At 39.1% G+C, this 24,686-nt stretch overlaps 1 protein-coding gene across 3 annotated transcripts in view; it reads left to right on the plus strand.

The window, feature by feature from the left end:
- The window catches only part of MRRF (mitochondrial ribosome recycling factor), a 52,835-nt gene that overhangs the window by 1,503 nt on the left and 26,646 nt on the right, over positions 1-24,686 (plus strand). For 2 of the 3 annotated variants that reach the window (XM_080819345.1, XM_080819347.1), the window contains exons 2-5: positions 4,001-4,212; positions 12,246-12,401; positions 15,460-15,578; positions 21,377-21,468. In XM_080819345.1, coding sequence (XP_080675471.1) covers positions 4,001-4,212; positions 12,246-12,401; positions 15,460-15,578; positions 21,377-21,468 — 579 coding nt within the window. The remainder of the gene's footprint in view (positions 1-4,000; positions 4,213-12,245; positions 12,402-15,459; positions 15,579-21,376; positions 21,469-24,686) is intronic. The other variant, XM_080819346.1, reaches the window with a different exon arrangement.

The following is a 24,686-nucleotide window of genomic DNA, read 5'->3' on the forward strand; positions in this document are numbered from 1 at the left end:
GGACTTACTCTTTCTAGACTTTCATTCATGTATTCATCTCTTGTATTCAGTGTCTTCTGTGTTTAGGGACTGTGCTAGGTCCTGGAGGTATGGCAGTGAACAAGACAACCATTGATCAGTCCTTGTGATGGTTATAGTCTTGTGGAGAGAATTAGGCAATGATCAGATAACTATGCAAATATTAGCTAATTTTGTGTAAGTGCTGTGAAGAAGTGTAGGGTGTTAACAAAAATGGGCTACAGGACATTTGATCTAGTTGGGTTGGAGGAGATGGCCAGAGAAGGCATCCTCTGAGAAAGCGATGCTTAAGCTGAAATCTGAAAGAAAAGTGGGAGGTAGTTCATTAAAGAGGTGGGGGAAAATCATTCCAAGCAGATTCAACTTTAGCAGTATGTTTGAAGACCTTGAAGCAGAAGGAACATTCCAGGAAATGAAAAATCAGTGTGCTTATGTGTAAAATGTGGGTGGTAATCACAAATAGTTATCAGATAACACATGTGAGAAATGTGAGAATATTAAAAATGTGTATATTGTAAGCTAATATACAGCCAAATTTGGAGAGGTTGCTGGGACAATGGACAGTGGACTTTGTATCCCTCATCTAGTTCTTTTTAAAATTAAAATGTACCTATGGAAAACAGAAAAAGTCGTTTTGAGCACCCTAACTGGAAAAACAGTATGTGCTTCAACTAGTTTTAAAAATTATTTCAACAGTTTCAATAATAATGTTAGTAATTGCTCTGAGTGTTTCATGTACGTTAATAGTATAGTATAGTGGTTAAGAGCACAGATTTAAGCTAGATTGCCTGAAATCTAATCCTGGGTAAATTATGTGTCTTTATTTCTTCATCTATAGAATGGGTATACTGACAGTACTTATTTCATAGTGATATCATGAGGTTCAAATGAGTTAATGTATGCAGTATGTAGCACTTAGAATTGTTTCTGGCACATACTTGTAAGTCTGTAAGTGTTGGCAATTGTTTTGTTATTATTGTTGTAATTATCTCTTTAAAGGCTCATTAATATCAGCATGGTAAAAATGGGGTGAAAACTAGCTCAGAGAGGCAAAATGATCTACCCAAAGTCACAGAGTTAATAAGTGCCGGATTCCAAAGTCCAGGTACTTCCTGACAGATTTTTTTTTTCTGAGTATGGGTTAATTTTGTTGGATGCAGCTCCTGTGACAGTTCCTTTCCTCGACTTTAATTCTTCTGTGCCGAGCTGTTAATATGCATGTCCTTAAGGTAAAGGGCCCAAGGGACTGCCTTTATTGAACTTCCACTTTGAAATTTCCTGACTTCTGTGCAATTAAAATCTACGCCTAAAACATTTCAGCAATGTGGTTTATTTATAGAGTTGTCTTCCGGTTCACATGTACTGGGTCTGCTTTTGGGTGCTGCGTTTTCTGTCAAAGGTTGTTTATTTCTAACCCATTTTGATTTCCTGTTGCTTTGTGGATTGGTATTATGACCTGCAACAGGAACACCAGGAAACCTGTCTTAAATGGAGCAGCCAATTGAGACCCTGTAGATTTAAAAAAATTAAAAAATAAAAAACCCACATTATTATATAGCCATATTTGGATATAAGTGTGGGTTAGGCATTGGCTATATTAGAAAAATCTAGATATAGAAACCTCACTCAGAGCCAAATTTTGTGAACAGTTTCGCCGAAATAGGGCAGAGCTATTAGTTCCATGCCCTTGGACAGTGACAGTCTCTTTGAACCTCAGTTTCTACATCTGTAAAATGGAGATCATTACACTTTCTTTGTGGCATTATTGGGAGGATTTAGTGAAATATGTACAGGTAAAGCAAGCAGCCTGGGCCTGACTTCAGTTAATAGCAGCTATTGATAGTAATGAAAGAAGAGGAAAAGATACTTATTTATTTTTTAATCCAGATTTGTTTTTACTAACTTCATGTACTAATCACTGATCTCTAGCATCCCTTACTATTAAAAATTCCATCAGGAGAAAAAAATTCCATCAGGAGAAATTATTTGCCTTTGCTCTGCTCATTTGCTTTTCTTTTAAGAAATAATGATAATGATAGCTAGCATTCATTAAGCAGTATTCCTGGCACTGTGCTAGCTCTTTTCCATACACTTACTATTTCATTTTAAGATCAGGATTATTTTTCTCATTTTGCAGATGAGGAAAGTGGTGGCCAGATAGGTGGAGTGAATTGCCCAAAGTTGAAATGTACATCCAGATCTGACTGACTAGACTATCTTGTATAAGGACATGCAAGATTTCTTTATTGTGTTTGACCCTTGTGTGAAAGTCTTTTTGAAAGGAACAGTGATAGTTATCAACAGATACCCTTTTGGGGGCTCCTGCTGTCTGCTGAGCACTGTGCCAATTATTATTTTTTTAAAACTTTATTTATTTTGACAGAGGGACACAGGGAGAGAGGGCACACAAGCAGGGGGAGTGGGAGAAGCAGGCTTCCCACTGAGCAGGGTCCCCATTGTGGGGCTTGAAGCCAGGACCCTGGGACCATGACCCGAGCCAAAGGCAGCCGCTTAAAGACTGAGCCATCCAGGTGCCCCACTGTGCCGATTATTTTACCTGCATAAACTCATTTATTCTTCTCCACCCTAAGAAATAACTATAATTGGGCACCTGGGTTGCTCTGTGGGTTAAAGCCTCTGCCTTCAGCTCGGGTCATGGTCCCAGGGTCCTGGGATCGAGCCCCACATCGGGCTCTCTGCTCAGCAGGGAGCCTGCTTCCCTTCCTCTCTCTCTGCCTGCCTCTCTGTCTACTTGTGATCTCTCTCTGTCTGTCAAATAAATAAATAAAGTGTTTTTTTTAAAAAAAAAATAACTATAATTATCCCCACTTTACAGTTGAGGAAATCGAGGTGCAGAGTCAGGGGCATTTAGTCAGTGATGGAGCTGGGATTGGATTCCAGGTCTTTCTGGCTACAGAGCACATGTTCTGATTTAGTTCTACAGCATCAACATTTAGGATAGGATTTTCTTTGTTGTTGTTGTGTTTTAATGAGGTGTAGGATGGATTTTCAAGGATAGTAGCTGCCAGGTATTTGATGGGAACTGTTCTTGTTTTGTTTTGTTTTGTTTTAATATTTTATTTATTTATTTGACAGAGATCACCAGTAGGCAGAGAGGCAGTCAGAGAGAGAGGAGGAAGCAGGCTCCCCGCGGAGCAGAGAGCCCGATGCGGGACACGATCCCAGGACCCTGAGACCATGACCTGAGCCAAAGGCAGAGGCTTCAACCCACTGAGCCACCCAGGCGCCCCTGTTCTTGGTTTTAACTGAGTGATAGCCAGATCCCTGGCAGATGCTAGCTGTACATTGGATAGACGCTAGCATCTTTTCATGGTCAGACCTTAGATGTATAATGTGTAACTTGTGTTAACCCAGAGAAGGGTGGCATTTTCCAGAGCTCCAATTCTGTAACATGGGAGACCTCAAACCTCAACTGTGCTTCAGACTCACATTAAAGTAAAGTGCGTTCTAATTGGTAATCAGTGCATAAGGAACCAAAGAAAATTTTAATTAAATGCTGTCGTGTGAATTTTCCAGTCATTTTATGCCTGTTGAAATGATTTTTTTTAATTTAAAGTCCTCTTTCATTGCTCTGCCCTCTGTCTTTATAGTATAACTATCAAGATTTTTTGCCTTTTCTCTTGTAAGGGTTTAATTAGCATCATTAAAGATTTCGGCTGTTGCACATTTGTTTCCTCTGTACTCTAACAGGCATTTGGTACAGTAGGAAGAGTCTGGCGATTTGGAGTCTTACAGACTGTGGGCAAGTTACTTAAATCTCTCTGAGCCTCAATCTCTTCATCCTGTAATATGGGGCTCATCATATTTCCTTGGAATGGCTCTTGGGAGGAGATAATATATGTAAATTGCCTAGCACATAGCTCAGTTTGCAGGGGTTGCTTGATCATTGGTACAGATTACTTTCTGAAGTTGTAATACAGTCTGTTTTACTTAGATCTCTTTTTTGTCTTACTCTTTTTAGTGAATGTTCACAAGGATCGTCTTCAGTCATGGCCTTGGGTTTAAGGTGCTTCCGCTTGGTCCACCCTGTCTTTTGTAACTCCCTTGCAGCCTGGACCAGACCTGTTTCAGAAGTGACACTGAAGACAGCGAGTGGAAGACAAAATGACCATGGGCAATCCGTGGCCCCCCCGGCTGTACCAATCCGTCATTTTGCTACCAAGAAAGCCAAAGGTAGAGATATATGACCTCGTCGCCGCTTTCTTATATTTAGCCCTTGAACTGTCATAGCTGGAAAGGATGTCAGGTACTGGATTTCTCCCCTTGTGTAAGAATGAGGCGATGGTGTCTCATTTCAGTGGATCAGCTTAAAAGATTATCACAGTGACAGGGACAGTGGTAGAACTGAAGGTCTGTTCAGTCATTACCATGCCACTTCCTATGTTACCATTGCTTAGAAAGTGTCTGATTTCCTTCTTTTAGTTTTAGAATTAGAGATGTAAGTGCCAAGCGAATCAGACTATTTGTGGCAGAGATCAACATGTTTTCTCCTTACAACAAGACCTATGTTAGAAGTAAAATTAAAACCAGAAGTTTGTTGGGTGAGGCTGTATTAGATCCGTGGATTTAGATGGATGATCTTAATGGTTTGTGTCATCCAAGAATGAGACTTTGATATACCGCAGGTCTCAGCTTTAATGGCGTTTCCTCATGGAAGCCCTCTCTGACCTCTCAGACTGGGTCAGGTCCCTTGTTACGCGCACTCATACACACGGTTATTTTACCTCTGATAGCCTTAGCACAGCCCTTAAATTAATCAATTAATTGTAAGATTAATTACTATTTGTTATATGTCTTCTGTGCCAGACTTTATGAGGATAGAGTCTGTATCTTGTTTAGTACCTAACAGGGCCTGACACGTAGTATGGATCAAAAGATGTTGAATGAATGGAGTGACAGAAAATTGTCAGGCACACCTGCTTTTTGCAGTGGTGGGTCAGGGCGTCCGTTCCCAAGGATGGGGCTGAAAATGTGCTACTGAGTATTTTTTCTACTGGCTTTCCTTTATCATTTCTTATGGACCTTCCCTTTTCTAGTAGCAGGAAAATGAACAAGTTGCTGAAAGAGCATTAATATTTAGAAGACTTACATTCTATTAACAGTGATAATGGCAACAACTTTTAATCTATATGTTGCACCAATTTTTTTTTAAATTCTTGTGTTTAATAAGTTAATCTTTATCCAGTAAAAGAATTAAGATTATCCAGTGAAGAAATTTTTGTAGTTAACCTGATGAAGCACAGATTTCCCCATTTACAAATGAGGAAGCCGAGATGCCTTTGTAAGATGCTTGTCCATGATCACATGTAGTTCACGGCAGAACTGGAAACTGGGGGCTTCTGGTGCACACAGTATCCCACGCATTAGTGACAGCGCATAAGCATCATCTTTTCAACTTTAATTGGCTATATTCAGTTTTTATCTTTTTTGATTGCCTCTTTAAATAAAAAGTCAGTGGCTTGACGTTTTCTTTAGGTTTATTGGATTCTTTCTGTTAGCAATGAGAGTCCTTTGTTGATTGTATGGGTTATAGCTGTCTGCTTTGTTTTTTACTTAATGATATCTTTTGTTGAGCATAAGTTTCTATATGGTCATATTTTTTAGTCCTTTTCTGTATCACTTGTACTTTTGTGTCTTATTTCATAAATCTTTACCTATCCAAGGTCCTAAAGCTGTTCTTCTCTCTCTTCTTCTAAATATTTTAAAGATTTTTTTACTTTTCATGGGTTTTTAATCCATATGGAATTTATTGCTGAATATGTTGTGAGGTTGGGAATTTAGTTTTAAGTTCTCTTCTATAATGGGTAGTAAGTTGTGTCAATATCATGTATTGATTAGCCCTTTCTTTCCTCCTGTGTAGCATGTCAGGTTTCTTTTATTTATTTTATTTCTGAGCACTTAATTTTGTTGAATTCTCTCTCTCTACGCTAAATTCCTTTCTAAATTCCATCACTGTCATAATATCTTGAATCTGGTGCTACAAATCTTTCCCTTCACCATATGCACACACTTTTTCATTTTCTTCTTTCTGGCCTTTTGCGCTTATGTATGAAATTTATAATCATATTGTGAGTTTTTCTCCATAAAGAGTTTACACATTTCTTTTATCAGGTGTGTTTCTGGAGTATCATCATTTTGGTCACATATGTATATTTTTTTTTATTTTTTTTTAAGATTTTATTTATTTATTTCACAGAGAGAGATCACAAGTAGGCAGAGAGGCAGGCAGAGAGAGAGGAGGAAGCAGGCTCCCTGCTGAGCAGAGAGCCCGATGCAGGGCTCGATCCCAGGACCCTGGGATCATGACCTGAGCCGAAGGCAGAGGCTTTAACCCACTGAGCCACCCAGGCACCCCACATATGTATATTTTTAAAGTAATTTTTTGAGTTATAACATATATGCAGGAAAGTACATACTTAACCTGCAAGTGGTTACAGTTCAGAGAATTCTCATCAAGTGAACACAGCCTTGTAACCATCGCCCACATGAAGATACAGAACATCACTCGTACTCTGGAAGCTTCCTGCATGTCCCTTTCAGTTGTCACCCTTCAAAAGGGTAAGATTTTATTGACTTTAGCACTGTAGATTAGATTCACCGTTTTTGAACTCAGTATGACTTCTTGTGTGTCTGCCTTCCTTTGGTAACAATCTGAGATTTGTCCCTGCTGTTGCATGTAGTAGTTGTTTGTGCATTTTTCTTTCTTTATGGTATCCTAGTGAATGCTTGTATCACAACTTATGTATGCTTTCTGTAGTTGATGGGCATTTGGTTGCTTCCAGTTTTCAACTAAAATAAATGCTACTGTGAACATGCCTGTACATGGATTTTGGTGCCCGTATGAATACCTTTTTGTTGGCATACATATAGCAAGAGGGGGCGTCTGAGTCTTCGAGGATGCATATATTCAGTGTCTATACATACAGTTCTCCAAAATGGTCGTGCCAGTGTACACTCCTACCAAAAATGTTGTAGCTTTCGCTTTGCTCCATACTCATGAACACTTGGAATATAGTCAGTCTTTTTATTTCTAGCCATTCTGATGGGTGTGCAGTTATATCTCAGTGTGGTTTTAATTTGTAGTTTCTTGATGGATAATGATGTGAGCACTTTTATGTTTATTCTCTTTCCAGTCTTTTGCCCATTAAAAAAAAATGGATTTGTAGGAGTTTTAGTATATTCTAAAGGTAAGACTTATATCATGCATATGATATAAGTGAAGTGAAAGGCTTGCCTTTTCACTCTTTTAATGGTGTTTTTTGATGAACAAAAGTTTTCAATTTTAATGTCCTGTTTATCATTTTTTTCCTTTAGGGATAGTGCTTTTTTTTAAATTATATTTTATTTTTTTAACAAATTTTTTTTTTTAGATTTTATTTATTTATTTGACAGTTAGAGATTATAAGTAGGCAGAGAGGCAGGCAGAGAGAGAGGCAGAAGCAGTCTTCCTGCAGAGCAGAGAGCCCAATGTGGGGCTCAATCCCAGGACCCTGAGATCATGACCTGAGCTGAAGGCAGAGGCTTTAACCCATTGAGCCACCCAGACACCCCTTTTTTTTTCTATTTTAGAAAAATTTCCCTACCTTAAGGTCATGAGTTTATCTCTTGTATTGTTTTGTGGAAGATTTGTTGTTTTAAATTCATATCTTTTTGAAGATTATGTGTTCTGTTGGTTGCTGATGAATAGGAACACTTTTGGTTATCATACGCCGATCTTGGGTTTTGCAACTTTGAAATCTTTTATTAGATCTATTGTTTTTATAGTCTTTTGGATTTTCTATGTAATTATAATATCTGTAAGTAATGATAACTTTGTTTTTCCCTTTCTAATCCATTTACCTTTTCTTTCTCTCTTTCCCTTCTCCCTCCCCCACAACTGCATTGACTTAAGAACTTGAATATAATTTGAGTAAACATGACTGATGATAGTAGGTAGGCATCCTTATTATATTTCTGACTCTGTCAGGTACACTTCTCATATGTTAACATCAAGAATTACGTTTGCTCCTTAAGAGACTCTTAATCTCACAAAACAAACTGAGGGCTTCCAGGGGGAGGGAAGTAGGGAGAGGGTGGTTGGGTTATGGACACTGGGAAGGGTATGTGCTATGGTGAGTGCTGTGAAGTGTGTAAACCTGGCGATTCACACATCTGTACCCCTGGGGTTAATAATACATTATATGTTAATTAAAAAAATATATATATATAAAAAAGAATTACGTTTGCTTTTTTTTTCAGTAGTTTCTCTTATAAGCAAATATCTTCTGTCCCTGTCTTGTTAAGAATCTTTTATGAATGAGTATTAAGTTTTTATCAAATGCTTTTACTGCATTTATTGAGTTGATCATCTATTTTTTTTATTTTTTAATATGTTAATGGAGTGACTCAATATCAGTAGCTTTTTCTGATATTAAACCACGTTTGCTTTTTTGGTATGTGGTCTGCTTGCTTTTGATACATAATTTGTATGTACATTGCTTGATACATAATCTATATGTACATTGTTGGATTTGGTTTGCTAATATTAATTTAGGGTTTTTGAGTCTATACTTTTAATTGAAATTAGCCTTAATGTAACTCTCTGATATTGATGGGCATAACTTTCTTGCATTATCCTTGTCCGGTTTTGGTATCAAGACTATATTAGTTTCATAATGTGAGTTGGGGAGTATGTCATCTCTGTCTCTGTGTCTCTCTCAGTGGATGGTCTGATAAGGTTAGGATTAATTGGTTCTTTATATGATTGGTAGAATGTGCCTATGAAATCATCTGGACCTGGTCTTACATGTAGACAGACTTTATTTTTATTTATTTATTTTTTTGTAGACAGACTTTAAATCAAAGACTTAGTTTCTTTAATGATTATGATGCTGCTTAGATTTTCTCTTTTTTCTTGAGTTAGTTTTAGTAAATTCTCTATTTTTAGGAAATTTTTCATTATTTTAAGTTTTCAGAGTTGTTGGCATGAAGTTGTCCATAATAGTCACTTAAGATTTTTAAAATATCTAATGTTTTGATAACTGTCTCCTCCTTTTCTTTCTTATTGATTTGTCTACTTTCCTTTTAAGTTTGTTGGTTTCATAAGCCTTATAAAGAAGAGCTTTTAATTTTGGTGATCTCTCTTTTCTTAGTTTTATTGATTTCTGTCCTTTATTGTTCATTTTCTTCCATGTCCTTCTTTTTCTATCCTTTGAACTGGACCATTAATTTTCAACCTTTGTTCTTTTCTTATAAGCATCTGCAGCTATAAACTTCTATCTAAATACAATTTCAGGTGCCTCCTAGAAGTTTTAAGTATATACTATTTTTATTGTCTTTTTCTAAATATTTTAAATTTTCATTATGCGTTTCTGTAGTCCTTGAGTTATTTGGAAGTGTTTAAAATTTTTCAAACATATGCTTTTTGGAGAGTTAGTTTAATCCCACTGTGATCAGAGAACGTGTCCTATATGATATAGATTCTTTGATATTTATTGAGATTTGCTTTATGGTCTAGAACATGGTCTTTTTGTATAAAGTTCATGTGTGCTTAAGAAGAATGTGCATTCTTTATTAGCTGGGTACAGGATTGTATATATGACAATTAGATAGAGTTGGCTAATTTTGTTCATCATATTTTCCATTTATTTTTTTCTATTTGCTTGATTTATCAGTTACAAAGAAAGGTATTTTGGATGTCCTTGTATGATTGTAGATTCATCAGTTTCTCCTTTTCATTCTGTTAATTTTGAGGCTATGTTATGGGGGTATATTTAAGCTCAGAATTGTAATATCTTTCTGGTGAATTGTTTTTACTGTCATTATGAAATGGTCTTCATTTTTCTAAAAATGCATTTTATCTTAAAATCTATTTTTAGGTGTTAATATAATTGCACCAGCCTTCTTTTGTTTAATATTTTACAGGGTTATAATTTTTCCATTCCTATATATTAAACTTTCTGTAATCTCATGTTTTTGTAAAACCACTTATGTATCGTATATGACTAGACTTTAAAAAGAGTTCTTATTGAGAATCTCTAACTTTTAAGTGATCTTCTTGGTCTGTTTATATTTATTGTGATTACTGGGTATTTGTGTATCTATCATTTTATTTTGTACTTTATCAGTTTTCATTTCTTTTTTCCCTGTTTTCTATCAAATTAATCAAATTTCTTTATTTCTCTTTTTTCATTTCTGCTGAGTTAGAAGTTGTGCATCTTATTTCTTATTGTTTTAATAGTTACCCTTAATTTCTGTTTTTAAGTTTTTATAGAAATTAAAAAGTGCCCATAGAAAAGTGTAGCTGTCATAGGAAACAACTTGATAATTTTCACAAACTGAAAACACCTGTGTAATCAGCACCCAGATCAAGAACCAGAATATTTCTAGCATGTCAGAAGTCCCCTTTATGCTCCCTTTAGTAAATTCCTGCCTTCTACTTCTGGCGGGTAACTATCATTCTGACTTCTAATGGCACAGATTAGTTTTGTCTCTTGTACCGTGTATTCTTGTATCTGGCTTTTGTACTGCACACTCTGTATTCTGGCATCTTTGCTCAACATTATCTTTGTGAGAATCATTTTCTTCTGTGTAGTTGTAGATCTTTCTCATGGCTGTATACTGTTTCATTCATATTATCCATTCCTAATATATTAATAGGCATAACTTAAAATTTTTAACTTAAAATTTTTAATGTGTATTCTTAGTTTAAAAAAAATCTAAAGTCGCAGATACCATTTCCATTATTTCTAGCTCCTGTTGTTCTTTGAAAGTATGCTGTTATTCTGAATTTTGATCCTTTATGGATCACTTGTCTTTTATCTTGGCTGTTTTCAGGATCTCTTTGTCCTTGGTTTTCTGCACTCACAGAATGTCTAGGTATGAATTTTATTATCCTCTTTGGAATCTGTATTTCTGAATCTGAAGATTCTCATCTTTCATCAGTTCTGAAAATTCTAAGCCATTATTCTGTTAACTTAAGAGCAATAAGGTTTCAAGCATGGTGGTAACACAAGCAAGTAACATGTTTTTAAAAAATCACTCTGCTGCTGCTTGCTGGTTGGTACTTGGGGGAAACATTTAAATGATTTGTGCTGTAGATTTCTCATCTCATCTCCGTGTACAAGGGGGACAATAATAATCTCTGTTCTTCCTACCTCTGGGAGCTACTCTTACTCTTTAATAGAAGAATGCACTTTAAATTGTGTTGCAGATTATAATGTGCTGTACAAATATCCCAGGATTTAGCTCACTATAGGTGTTCAATAAAATTTGTTATGAATGAATCTCAATAAATATTTGTTGAGTAGTTAACAAATATAGGCTAGTATTACTTAATATTTTTATTCTTTTTTCCCTTCACTCACTTCCATGAAGAAAGGCAGGAATATTTGTTCTACTCATGGAAGTGATCTATATATATAGAACGTATATTAAAAAATCACCATGGTGGCTTAGGCATAAAGTTGAATTTTATTCAACCCCCACTGCTGTTGATTTTCTGAACTATAAGCCATTATTATTACCACTGGTGGTGTTTAATGTTTGTTAACTACTGTTGTTCGTTTTGTCTGTCCCAGCTGTCAGATACTTTGCATATCCTGTCTTAGTATTCATTTTAAAATGAATTAATGTATTTTCTGTGTCTCCAATTAGATTTTTCAGAGACAATCTAACGGGAAGTTCATGGGTTTAAAATTAGGCAGATCCGGGACCAAATCTTGGCTTTACTATTTCATGACCTTGTGGCATTAGGCAAGTCACTTTACCTTCCTCATCTTCTGTTTATTTTTCTGAAAAATAAGGAATCCATTTATGGAGTGCCTTCTATATGGATAGTGCTCATTTAGGTATTGGAATTACTGAATTTGTATCACAGCAACCTGGCAATATAGGTATTATTCCTGTTTTACAGGCAAGGAACCTGATACTCAGGAAAGTAGAGTAACTTGCCCGAAGTCATAAAATTGGTATGCATCACAGCCAGGATTTTCACCTGAGGTGTTTCATTATAAAGCTTGTACCTTCACCAGTATCTCAGAAAGTGATTAGCACAGTGCTGGGTACGTAGTTGGCAATCAGTGTAGGCTCTTTTTTTTAGGGCATTGATAATGTACAATTTTTTAACACTTGGCATTTTTCTCTGCACTTAGTGACACTTCTTCACTAATTGCTTTTGTCTCTGTTTATGCTGCTGTTCTTTTATTCACTAATTGTTGACTTCCTAGCCAAAGGGAAAGGACAATTCCAAACCAGAGTGAATCTTAACGCTGCCTTGGTTGAGGATATAATCAGCTTGGAAGAGGTGGATGAGGAAATGAAGTCCGTGATGGAAGCACTCAAAGACAATTTCAATAAGACTGTCAATATAAGGACCTCACCAGGTCAGTGGCTGAACCAGTGTTTTGCAGAGGGACATAGTGTAAAGATCATGGCTTTGGCAGAGCTGGGTTTCAGTTCTAGTTTTGTTTCTTACTGGTGACCATGGGCAGTTACTTTACTTTTCTGGTCCTGAGTTTCCTCATCTAATTCCCACTTTATAGCCTTGGGGTGGGTATTAAAATAAATGAGGTAACATACGGAATGGTTGGAACACAGTGCCTGGCTCATAGTTAACACTACTTTATTCATCCATTCAGCAAATTTTTGTCTGCTGTGAACTAAGTATTGTGCTGGTACACAGTGGTGAACAAAAAATAGGCATTGTCTTTGCTGTCACGGAATTGCACTCTCAAAAAATGGGGCTTTTATTAGGATTATACTATCTAAGCACTTCTAGGTATATAATCTCAAAGTAACTGACATCTTTAGTCGATTTTTGTAATGTGTCCTATTTGGCCCTTCTTATCCCTTACTGGGAACCAAGTGGCTGCAAACCTATCCATATGAGGCATTTCTGTACCCCTGAGCTTGACCAGGAAGATTCCGTTCGGGTTAATAACTTCCTGAAAGTGGCTTTTCTAAGTGGGAAATGTCAGAACTGTCTAGGAGAACTGTTTGCAGATGTGATGGAAGAAGTGAGTTGTCAGCTAATGGTGCAGGCAGGCAGGAAAAATCCAATTGCTGTTAAATTGGCCTTTTGGAAATTGTCATCATCCTAGAGTCAAGCCTGGGACCCCCTCTGAAGGTATCTCTGGGAGCTTGGGCTGCTGCTACTCACACCTTGGTTGGGATTGTTCTTAAGGAAACTAGAAAATATTTCGTGAACTTGTTCTTAAGAAAACCAAGTGAAAAATATACAGCTCCATTTGTAAACACTAGCAGAAACACACGGAGTTCAGGGAGACGAGATCCTATGTGAAATCAGAAGACCATTCCGTCATTTGTCAACCTTTGGACTGGGGCATTTCTGCCTTTGCTGACAGTAGAGCGTGCCATTCAATCTCTCCCAACTGTTTATTTTAAACTTGCTTATTATTTTAGGTATGAAACTGATAAAGTGCTTTGTCTCCCCTGTGCTTTCTGGCCTGTTAACATTCTGCAGCCGAAACCAGAGAGCAGTTTGAGAGGAGCTCAGGGAGAAATGTGATACTTAAAATTAGCCAGCAAGCTCCACTCTTGTTGAACTTAAAAAGATGATGGGCCTGGAAAGAGGTTGGGAGTGTAATTTGTTAAATGTTAACCTCTGAGAAAATGAGTGGCAGGAATGAGGCTGAGGGAGATTCTCGCTGGGGACAGATTGAGGGAAAAGGATTTGATGCATTATGTCGATATGGATTTAGGGAACGGGAACCACCGCAATTGCATACTGAAAAGCCCATGTTGCAAGTTCTGTGGCAAAGGATCTTATGGCAAATCAGGAAGGCTGAGTTAAGATCCATTTTCAAAAGGCCTCCCGTTGGTATTTCCTCTTTGCCTCCTTCTCTTCAGGGTTATGTTTGTGTAACGTTCGCTGTAGAACTTGGGGCTGTGAAGAGACTGGGTGAAACTGAACTTAGCCAGTCTTTTCCATGCCAGATTCTTCCATATCCTCTTTCATTACTATCTGAGCCAGCAGGCACTTTTCCTTTCACACCTCCATCCGTCTACCAGCGATTTCTATCTCCAAGGTAGTTGATTGCTTTTAGTAGTTGTCTGGATACAGATTTATCCACGTGTTTGTTCTCACACTTTTCCATTCATTTGTCCATTTACACACTCTTGTACTCACCAGAACATTATTGAGCACTTACGCCGTGCTGATTAATCGGTGCTGTAGATAGAGAAAGAAAAGACATTGTTCCCACTTACTAAGAGCCTAGAGCCTAATGTGAAGGGAGAGACAAGTAAAACAACATGGACAAAACCATTAGCAAAGCAGAGTGGTGAAGACCATGTAGAGTTAACTAGACGAGGCCCCGTTATTAAGATATGTTGTGACCTTGAGCAAGTTACTGTTTGGTCCTCAGTTTTCTCATCCCAAAAAATAGTGGTACGATTCATAGCGTTACTGTGATAACCAAAGCAAAGAAATTATAGAAAGCATTCAGCACAGTGTCTTGCTCATAGGAAGTGTTCAGCAAGTACTGATTATTATAGAAGAGTGCATAGGGTCCTTGGGAGCTCATAAGGGGGTTTGTAATCGGACAGTTAAGATTTCTGAGATTGGATGCTTTTACAGCCGAGTGTTAAAGAAGGAGCCCAAGTTGTCTGAACAGAGAAGGACATTCTCAATAGAAAGAAAAATGTATTCTCAGAGTCCTGAGGCAAGAAAGAACAGACTGTATTAGAGAAATTGAAAGTAGGTTGGTTTGGTTAATACTTACGAGAAAGTCAAGAAATAATTTAACATTTATTGGGTGTTTGTATATGCCAGGACACAGTTACAAGTGCTTCCCAGAAACTCTTCACTGAATCCTCATTAAAAACACTTTGAGAGGAGTACAATTTTTATGCCCCATTTAGAGTTCAGGAAACAGGTGCCGAAAGGTTGAGGGGATCTGCCCAGTGTCAGATAATCAGGAGATGGCAGAGTTGGTATTTGAACCCTGATCACTGGTCTTCAGAATCGTGGAGATTTTTACCATTATACATAGTGGACTCTTCCAGATTGAAGTCAGTGGTATCAACAACCTCCTATCTTGCAATGACATTGAATCTGGTTGAATACTTCAAATCGGATCTTTGGGCCATAGTAAACTAGTGCATTATTGTAACAGCAGCTTGCTGGGACAACCCAATTTGTCAAAAAGGATCTCTTCCCACCTTTGTCTTTGTGTCTTGGAATGAACCATTTATGGTTGGCCACCCTGGTGGATGGTAAGGAAGTCCTCATTCTGTCAACATTTCCGAGCTCTTTCCATCATGTGACACTGCTGCTCCTACAAAAGCCCCTTGAATGGTATTGCCACTTTGATAAGGGACCCCAGAATATTTGCTGAATCTGAATTAGGTGGGGACTTAGATATGGGGCTTTTAATTAGAGTCCTTCTGAATTCTAAAACCCTGTAACTTTTCTTCTAGGATCCCTTGATCATATCACTGTGGTAACGGCTGATGGGAAGCTTGCTTTAAACCAGATTGGCCAGATCTCCATGAAGTCTCCACAACTGATTTTGGTGAATATGGCCAGCTTCCCAGAGGTGAGGTGGTTTTGCCAAAAAGGGTTCTTCTTCATGGTCTCTTTTGGAGTGGAGGAGGGTGGGTCAAGTCAGGAGGAAGTATTCCCTCCAGCTTGGGATGAAACAAGAGAGAAAGCATAAAAAAGGGAACTTAAGGATTTAAGGAAAAGCTCTCTTCCTGTTTCTAAATTCCTTTTCTGTTCAATTCAAACACTAGAAGGCGAGGCAAGTAATCTGAATACTGAAACAGGCTCCATCTAAGAAAGACAGTAGTGGCAATACAGTGATTGGCACTTAGCCAAATGGAAGGGGCTGGGGTAAACGGGAATGCCTGTGCCCTGTCTGAAGGGAGCAGCCTCTGCCCAGCTCATGCTGATTGTGACCAGGCAGAAATGTAGACCTGGCCATCAGTGTTACCAGATATTAAGGTTTTTATTTCTAGAAGAAGCCAGTAACTCAAATTTTACATAAGATCTTTGTCAAATATTGATAACTGATTCACTTTTTTTTTTTTTTTTTAAGACTGTGAGACAGAACATATTCATGGGCCAGATTTGGCTTATGGGCCCCCAGTTCGTGACCTTCACATTACCATTTGGAGCAGACCTTCTGGAATTCATATTCCTTTCAAACTGGACTGGTCATTGTAGAATTGCAGAGCTTCCAAGGTTGAAGATGGGTTGCAGTAGGTCATTGCAACCTTGAGGCTATGATTTGAAGTCTAGTTGAGGAAGATAAATGGGCTTGTCCTTGTTGGTCCAGTAGGAATTGACCTGGACTGGGAGTTCTGGAGAACCTGGAACCCAATCCCACCTCTCCTTCCAACTGACCTCCATTTTCTAATCTGTTAATAAGAGGTAAAGGAATCTGAGGTCCCCTCCTCTTCCCATGGTCTCTTTTAGTAGTTCTGTTCCAGAGACCAAAGTGGAAGCTGTTGGATTTGACAAACTGGGTTAAAGGTATGAGTAAGGGAAATCCCTTGCTATGAATAAACTTTTCAAATCAGAGGGCTACTGTAGCTTATGTTCCAGACACACTTGGGTGGGGGCTGTTACCACTCCCCCATTCCGTTTTCCATACTGCAACCAGTGTGAACTTTCAAAAGTATATATTAGATTATGTCATTTCCATGCTTTAAATTTATCAGGGGCTTCATGTAATCTTTAAGAAAAAAATTGTTGTGCCCTAGAAGGCTTTGCATTATGATGGGGCCCCTGCCTGTCTCCAATCTCTGTAGTCTCATGCTGCTGTCATCCCTGTACACTGCTTTTGGCACGTTGGCCTTTCAGTTCCTCAAACACACCACACCCTTTGCATGCTCAGGGCCTTTGCATATGCTGTTCCCTTTGCTTGGAACACTCTTGTGTGGCTAATTGCTACTCATTGTGGATCACACCTTAAATGGCACTTTCTCGAGGAAACCTTCCCTAATGTGCTCAATCTAACCTGTTTGTCCACGCTGACCTCTCTTACATGGCCGAGTTCTTTTTCTTCATTGCACTCATCATTAACAGTTAGGCATTTATTTACGTCTTCATTTTCCATCTCACTTCCACTAGATTGTAAGCTTGGGATGTAGGAATCCTATCTAACTTGTTCGTTGTGTCCGGCACCTATCACAGTGCCTGGCACATGGAAGCACTCAGTCACTTCTCAAGTGCATGAATACTTGTCATTAGATTGGTGGAAGGAGGTCACTCTTTCTTAGTGTTACAGAGAAGCAGAGAAATGGGCAAAAAGGGAATTGTCAACTTTTTCCCTTTCTGGCTCCCTCTGAATGGCTGAGGCCTTCTGCCTTGTTCATCTGATCCCATAGGCACTGCGGGCCAATTTAGGGAATAGCCTCCTAATTACACAGCTTGAAGACCTCATCAGGCAGATTGCTTTTCAGAGCCAGCCACTTCTGTTATTAAATAGCAAATGGCATTCACAGAAGCAGCACCTGATTGGCCATCAGAGCATCTTATGAGGCAGGAGGAGGTATTAACGGTTTAATTTTTTCTTAGGAAGTTGGAGTATATCTTCATTTTTCAACCAAAGCATCTTTGCCATTTCTCTAAGTTGAAATTCTGTGAGTTTTGAAAAAAAAAATAAAAACCTTCATAATCATCTCAGTAGAGAGGTTCTTTACAAGGACAGAGTGAGGAAGTGTAAGTTACATTGTCTTTTGAATTCCTTTATCTCATCTGGTGTGTATATTAAACAAATAGCTCTAACTAAACATTTCCTTCCTCCAGTTTAGAAACTGTCCATAGAGTACCCAGGTTCATAGCTTCAAAATGCTGAGCTAATCCCCTTTGTGTTTATGTAATTCCTCTCTGTTTCACATGCGGTTGGCTTTCTTTCCAGACCTGAACATTTCTGTGTCGTGCCGTAGTGACACGGTGCAGATTTACATGCATAATCTTTTCAGATGCATTGAGGACAGAAAACTGTGTTGCATTTGTTTAACATGTGTCCTGCTTGATAAATGATACACACAGTTGCTGCCTTCCATAAACTTGCCTGCAGCTAGAGTTAATGATGGGAAAGGAAAGAAGGGAGTCAAAACCGCAGCTTGATTTGAACAAGGCAAATGAAAAAAAAAGAAAAAATTCCACAGGCTCCACTCTTGCTCTTGTGAAAGGAAGAAAGCTAATGTGTATTGAGTGTCTACTATGTTGCCAGGCATTACTTTCTCGTGTTTTGTTCAGTGATCGACATTGGTCCTCGCTAAGATGAGGCGTTATTTATTCCATCTTATAGATGAGGCCCAGAGAATTTAAACATCTTCCCCAGGTTCACACTGTTAGGATGGAGTCAGGATTTAGAAACGGGTCTGCTTGACACTAAAGCCTGTGTTCCTTTCACCATTCCTACAGTCATTCAGCAAATATTTATTGAGTTTCTGTGAGTTCCTAGGTTCTGTTTGAAGTGTTGGGAATTCAGTGATTAAGACAGCCAGGGTCCCTGCCTTCATAGGCCTTATGTGGGAGGGACTCAGTGGGATAAAAAGAGAATGGTAATGAAATGGCCCTAGCAAAGTTGACTTGAACCCACATTGTCAAAGTTCTTGTTCACCTGTCTAGGAAGGTTTTATCATCTTTCATCCTTTAACCTAGATTAGCTTAAGAATAGCAATAGCAGAGATTGCTAATTGATCATGGCGCTCTTTCTTGCCTGACCCTAGATGGGATCGATGAGCTTTCTCCACACGGTACTCTAAGCAGCTACAACCAGTCGGTCAGTGTTGCTGTTTGAGAAAAGCCCATTTGCCCTGGGGTACGGTCAGCATCCCTTCGGTACAGGCTGAGATGGAAGTGCAGTAGAAATATGTGCCTTTTTTGTCTGAATTGTAAGGAGTTAAGAAGTCATGTTGGAAAAATAACTGTGATTCCCTGAGTTTCTGTATCCTACCATGTCAAATGAAAATTTACATACTTAGAATATTTTAGAAGAACTACCTCTTTTAATAGATTTTTTTTTTTTGCAAATGAAACCTCTTGATTCATAATTTTTCTATATATGAAAGGACAGAACAAGTAAAGTATAATATAAAGTTTTGGAAGGGATTATATACATGAAGTGAAAGTAAGGAGTTGGTTTTTCTAACAGATCTAAGCCAGTTCATTAATCTCCTTATTCAACACGATTTTACTGAGGACTTACCACGTATCTGGCTCTCTAATGATACTGGGAAGGTGTACATATTGAGGCATAGCTCCTGCCCAGCTTGGAAGCAGCAGTGGGTGTTCCTAAACCTCTGGGGGAAGGTTGTATGGAAAGACTGGGGACCAGATTGCCAAAGGCAGTTGGTGGCAGTGGGATGTGACAGCTGAGTTCTCGGTCATTGAACGAGAAGCTTCAGAAGAGGGGGATTCGGAGACTTGAGACCAGGACACTTCAAAGTAGAGATTCTTCCTTTATTGCTAACTTTAGAAATGGAGGAAAATTTCATTTCTTTATCCAGCTCTTTTATTTACCGTGACCATCCTCTTTATACACCAGACCAATTCCAAATTATTTTTGGCTACTTACTTAATTAATTAATTAGATTTTATTTTCACATAATCTCTGTACCTAGTGTGGGGCTCGAATTTATCACACTGAGATGAGAGTCGCATGCTCCACCGACTGAGCCAGCCAGGCACCCCTATTTTTGGCCATTTAAAAAAAAATCCCGTTCCCTGTGCCTCAATTATTGAATACAGTGTACTGATAGATCTGGAAGAAAATTCAAAGTAATGTCATTGGATGGAGAGTTGAGGTGCCCAGATCTCCTCCTAACCTCTGCCAGTAAGGGAAGTATGGGGGCAAAGTCCTTGCACCCTTGCTCTTGGCTCTCAGGGAAGACGGCATATGTGTGAAGGGTCCCTGTGTGCATAAAGAAGGGACTGTACTTGATTATGTCAGAGATGCCTTCAAGCTCCAGTAGTCTGGTTAGAGGTACCATTTTAAGAATTTACTATTTTAAGCAGTAGTCACACTGTCACATTCTGTGTACAGCCTCCCAGAGGGATGATTCATCTACATGTGGACTTCCAGTTTATCTTTTTGACCTTCGGGTAGCGCCTTATGTCCCTGTAGAATTGAGGTCATGTTAAGATGAAAGGGATAAGCTTTATAGGCACTCGATCAAAAATCAAAACGAAACCTAGAAAAGTAGAGTAGGTGTGCAGTAAACCCCATTCATTAGACCACAAAGTCTAGGGAGGAACTCAAGGCCAAGAATTGGCCCAGTGAATCCAAGTGAAGTAGATTGGTTTTGTCAAACCTGAAATTCTTTGAAAATGTAGAGGCCTTTTTTTCATGAATTCCACGTTGTCATGCCAATGAAAGTAACTTTCTTCCACACTTTATTTTATCCTTTAGGGTTTCATAGCAGGTGTGGTTATATTGTTACTTGAGGAGAGGTGACCCACACTTTGGAAAATCAATGTACCATTGTGCCACCTAGCCCAGTAGAGAACAAGACTGTGTCAGAGAAGACCCTGAAGGATGTCAGCAGGACAACAGTGCATCAGCTGAGTGATAACAACAACTCAGCCTTGTTTAGAGGATTTGTGCATTCTTTCTTTTATATAATAAATTTATATGATAAGTCTCCTTGCCTGGGTGTCACTGTGTGCTAGGCACAGAGCAGGTTGCATTGTTCATGTTATCTCATTTAATGCTCTGGGAGATCTAGGTACCTTGTGGTCTCAGATTACAACATGGAGGCTCAGAGAGGTCAGTATTGTTGGCCCAGGTCACATGGTTACTGGAGCTAGAATCTGAACTGAGATCTTTCTGACTCCAAACCCCATACTGCCTTTCCTAGAGCACATACCAGCAGAGACTCATTGCTCGTTCCAAGACACGAGTGAGGTTGGTGTGAGTGTAGATGCGAATGAGTTAAATTTATTTACTCATTCCAAATCGGCACTGGTATATTTTGAGTGTAAAATGTCAACTGGAATTTTTAATGTATAAAATCTTTCATCTGTCTTTACACCAATCTTTGCACAGACCAGCCCCCCTCCCTTGAGGATTTATTGTGGTTTTGATCTGTGTTGCCTCAAACCATTGAAATCTTTTCAAAGAAGCAGAGCTGTTTTCTTTTTATTTTTTCCTTCTCTTTGCTTTTCTTCCCTCCCGCAGTACACTGGTACCAGGAGTGGACATAGTTTGCTATTCAGCTTGATCAAAGCACTCTACACCAATGTAACTTCCTGATCTTACTGGTAACAGAACTAAATGTTTCCATGTTCTGCCAAGATGGGTTGCCAGTTATCGACAGAGGGCTTGCATCTGGTAATAATTATTTACTAATTCTGTTTACCTTTTGATCTGGTTTTCAGTGTACAGCTGCAGCTATCAAGGCTATAAGAGAAAGTGGAATGAATCTGAACCCAGAAGTGGAAGGGACGCTAATTCGGGTACCCATTCCCAAGTAAGTTTGGTTAAAATTCACTTATTTTGATGGAATGGGGCAGTTGTCCTTGGAAGGAAACCAACTTGTCAAGATACTGGTAGGCCAGTAGTGTGCCTTACCTGTACTCTCATTCTGGCAAACTCCAGTGTCTTTTGAGATCCAGTTTACAGATTGAGAAATATTGATTGAGTGCCTGCTATGTACTAGGGGCTAGATACGCAGCAGTAAACCTGCAAAGTCCTTGTTTGTATGGAGCGTGCATTCTGGTTGTGAAGGTAGAACACATAAATAGCCGAGTCATCCCAGATAATGAAACGCTGTGAGGAAAGAAAAGGCACTGGGACCCAATAGAGCAACTTGATGAGGGTGTCAGTGGAGGGACAACTTTGGCCTGGGAGGACTCTCCTCAGAGGTAAGATTTTTGCTGAACGGAATAGTGAGCAAGAGCCAGCCTAGGGGAAGAGCTTTTCAGGCAGAGTGAACGGCCAGCACAAAGGCCCCAAATCAGAATAGACCTCAACACTTGTGATCTCCAACTCACACTCCTTGCAGAGTTATTTTTTACATTAGTCCTTGCTTGCTGAAAAATATAAGCATTAGAACAGAATATTGTTAATTATATAAATAGAACTTAGAGTTTTGAGTGAATAAAAATGTTTGTTATTTTTAAATTAAAAAAGAAAAGAAGTAACAAGACCTTGGCATGTTTGAGAATAAGAAAGCCAGTGTGTCTGAAACTCAGGGAGGGCGGGAGAGAGAGTGGTAGGAAAGACTTTTCAAAAGGCTGTGGTAAGGAGTGTGGGCTTTACTCTAATTGAAATAGGAAGCCACCGGAGGAGTTTAAGCAGAGCGATCGGATCCGATCCGATGTTGACTTTTTGGGGGTCTCCCTGGCTGTAGACTAATAAGTGGAATGTGGGGGGTCAGAGTAGACACAAGAACAGTCAGGAGTCGACGGGGATGGCCCAGGTGAGGTAGGGATCTCCACAGATTCCAAACCTGGGAAGATTCCACAGCCAACTGAAATAGTTTCTCCTCCCGTCGTCTCGTTGCCAATTATCTTTAAGTCCCTCTTCCTGCACAGTGCCTCCCAGACAGCAGATTCCAAATCAGCATTGAATTAATTCATTTAGTCATTCAGCGCATATTTATTAAGCACTAACTAAATGCCAGCACTTCCATGGTGGCTGAGATATAGCAGTAAACAAAATAAACAAAAAGCTGCTGTCCTGGGCTTACCTTCTGGTTGAGTAGGCACAGTAAACAGAAAGATAAATAAATACATGATGTAATGTCCTGTGATGATAAGGACTATGAAAAAGAATAAGAGGGGTAAGGGGATAGGGAATGGGGGGGTTTATTGTAGATAGGAAAGTTCAGAAAGGAAGTGACTTTTTTTTTTAAAGACTTATTTATTTTAGGGAGTGAGAGAGAGAGTGCTTCTGTGAGTGGGGGAGGGGGGGTGTGGGGGGAAGGGAGAAGGAGACAGACAGAATCTCAGGCAGGCTCCGTGCTGAGTGTGGAGCCCGAAGCCTGAGGTGGGGCTTGATCTCTTGACCTGAGCTGAGATCAAGAGTTGGACGCTTAGCTGACTGAACCACCCAGGTGCCCTGAAAGGAAGTGATATTTGAGCTGAGACCTAAGTGAAATGAATGAATGAAGCCTCTAACTAACTAGAAGGGAAATAGAGTAAAAGAGTTTTTTTATGCTGCACATCATTCTGTATTTCTTTACATGTATTACCTTACTTCTCACACAATCCCCATTTATTGCAGGTATGGAAATTTAGGCTCAGAGAGGTAAAGTAGCATCCTCTGAAGTCACTCAGCTTACGCTAAAGCTGAGACCTAAGCCCAGGTGTGGTTGATTCTAAAGCCTCATGATTGCAACAATAATCAGTCCCAACACTGAAAATCCACTGAACTTTTCCTGCTACATGGCCGGGAAATGGCTCTTATTCCGTTGTGTTTTGAGTATTCTGTAAGTCGGATTTAACACTATGCTTTGAAATCACTCAATGGAACCTGGTGTTCAAGAACCAAGTAGACCCTGGGTTCAAGTCCAGTACCTCTTGGCTTGATTAGTTCATTAATTTGCTCAGTAAATTTTTACAAATGCATCATGTGTCAGGCTCTGTGCCAGGGCCTGGGGATCTGAACCTGATGTTTGTCTTCATGGAGCTCACAGGCTGTGGCCTTCTTTATGTCATCTGCAGCTTGTCTGTGGCATTTACTATTACCCACCGTTTGCAGGTAAAAACATTGACATTCAAAGAAATTCAGGGACCTGCCCGAGATCACGTGGCCTCTAAGTGGCCGTCACGATTTGAATCCTTAGTCTTTCTGTTGCTCGAGTACATGCTCTTGATCCTGCCGTGTCTTTCTAGCTGGGTAATTCTGGAAAGCGCTAAGTGTATTCATGGACATCAGATGTAAGACTTGCAAGTGGAATGGGTAGTAGTCAGCAGATTTGTTTTTTTAGTTCTTGTTCTTTTGTCTGTGAAATTGCGGGAAAACCACTTAACCTCCTTGAGCCTGTTTCCTTATATACCAGATGAAGAGATTGCTCTCAGGGGCCTGCCATGTCCCTCCGGAACTTTAAAATTCTGTGGATGCTATGAATTTATGCTGCTAAATGCTCATTGCTGACTTGGATCCTTCTGAGAGTGGCCCGGTTGTGTATCGTATTCTCCTTTCGGGGATCCAGTTGGCATAAAGTGCACCTCTGCAGCGTGCAGGACCTAACGATTGCCTTTGTGCATTGTATGCAAGTTTGAAGGATCAGTGAGTTTTACTTAAATTTCCAAAGACTTTGGGGATCTGTTACATTGTATTTTACATTATTTTATGTTGGTTAGTGGGAGTAATCTAAGAGAAAGTTGACGGACTGAAACCCTCTGCTCCTGCAAACCTCATTTTTTATATACTTACTTCCCTTTGACAAGGTGGTAAGGTCATGAGGCCCCTTACTGAATTATACGTTTGGTCGTTTTCCAGATAAAAAATGAATGATCTGTTCTTCATTACGGAGGCTGTGTCATATGAGAGGATAAAGGTTGATTTAGACATAAAGAGGACCAAGGTTTTTATTTGGTTTTGGCAGTGACTTCCATATGACTGTGGGCACGTCACCCTAGCAGCCTGCTGCCTTCTAGTTTCTTACTTGTAAAATAAGTGAAATAATGCATAATGATAGGTAGAGATTTGGGGGGATTAGTAGAGAAAATAGATTAAGTC

This window comes from Martes martes (genome assembly GCF_963455335.1).
Source record: "Martes martes genome assembly, chromosome: 12".
NCBI classification, from domain to species: Eukaryota; Metazoa; Chordata; class Mammalia; order Carnivora; family Mustelidae; genus Martes; species Martes martes.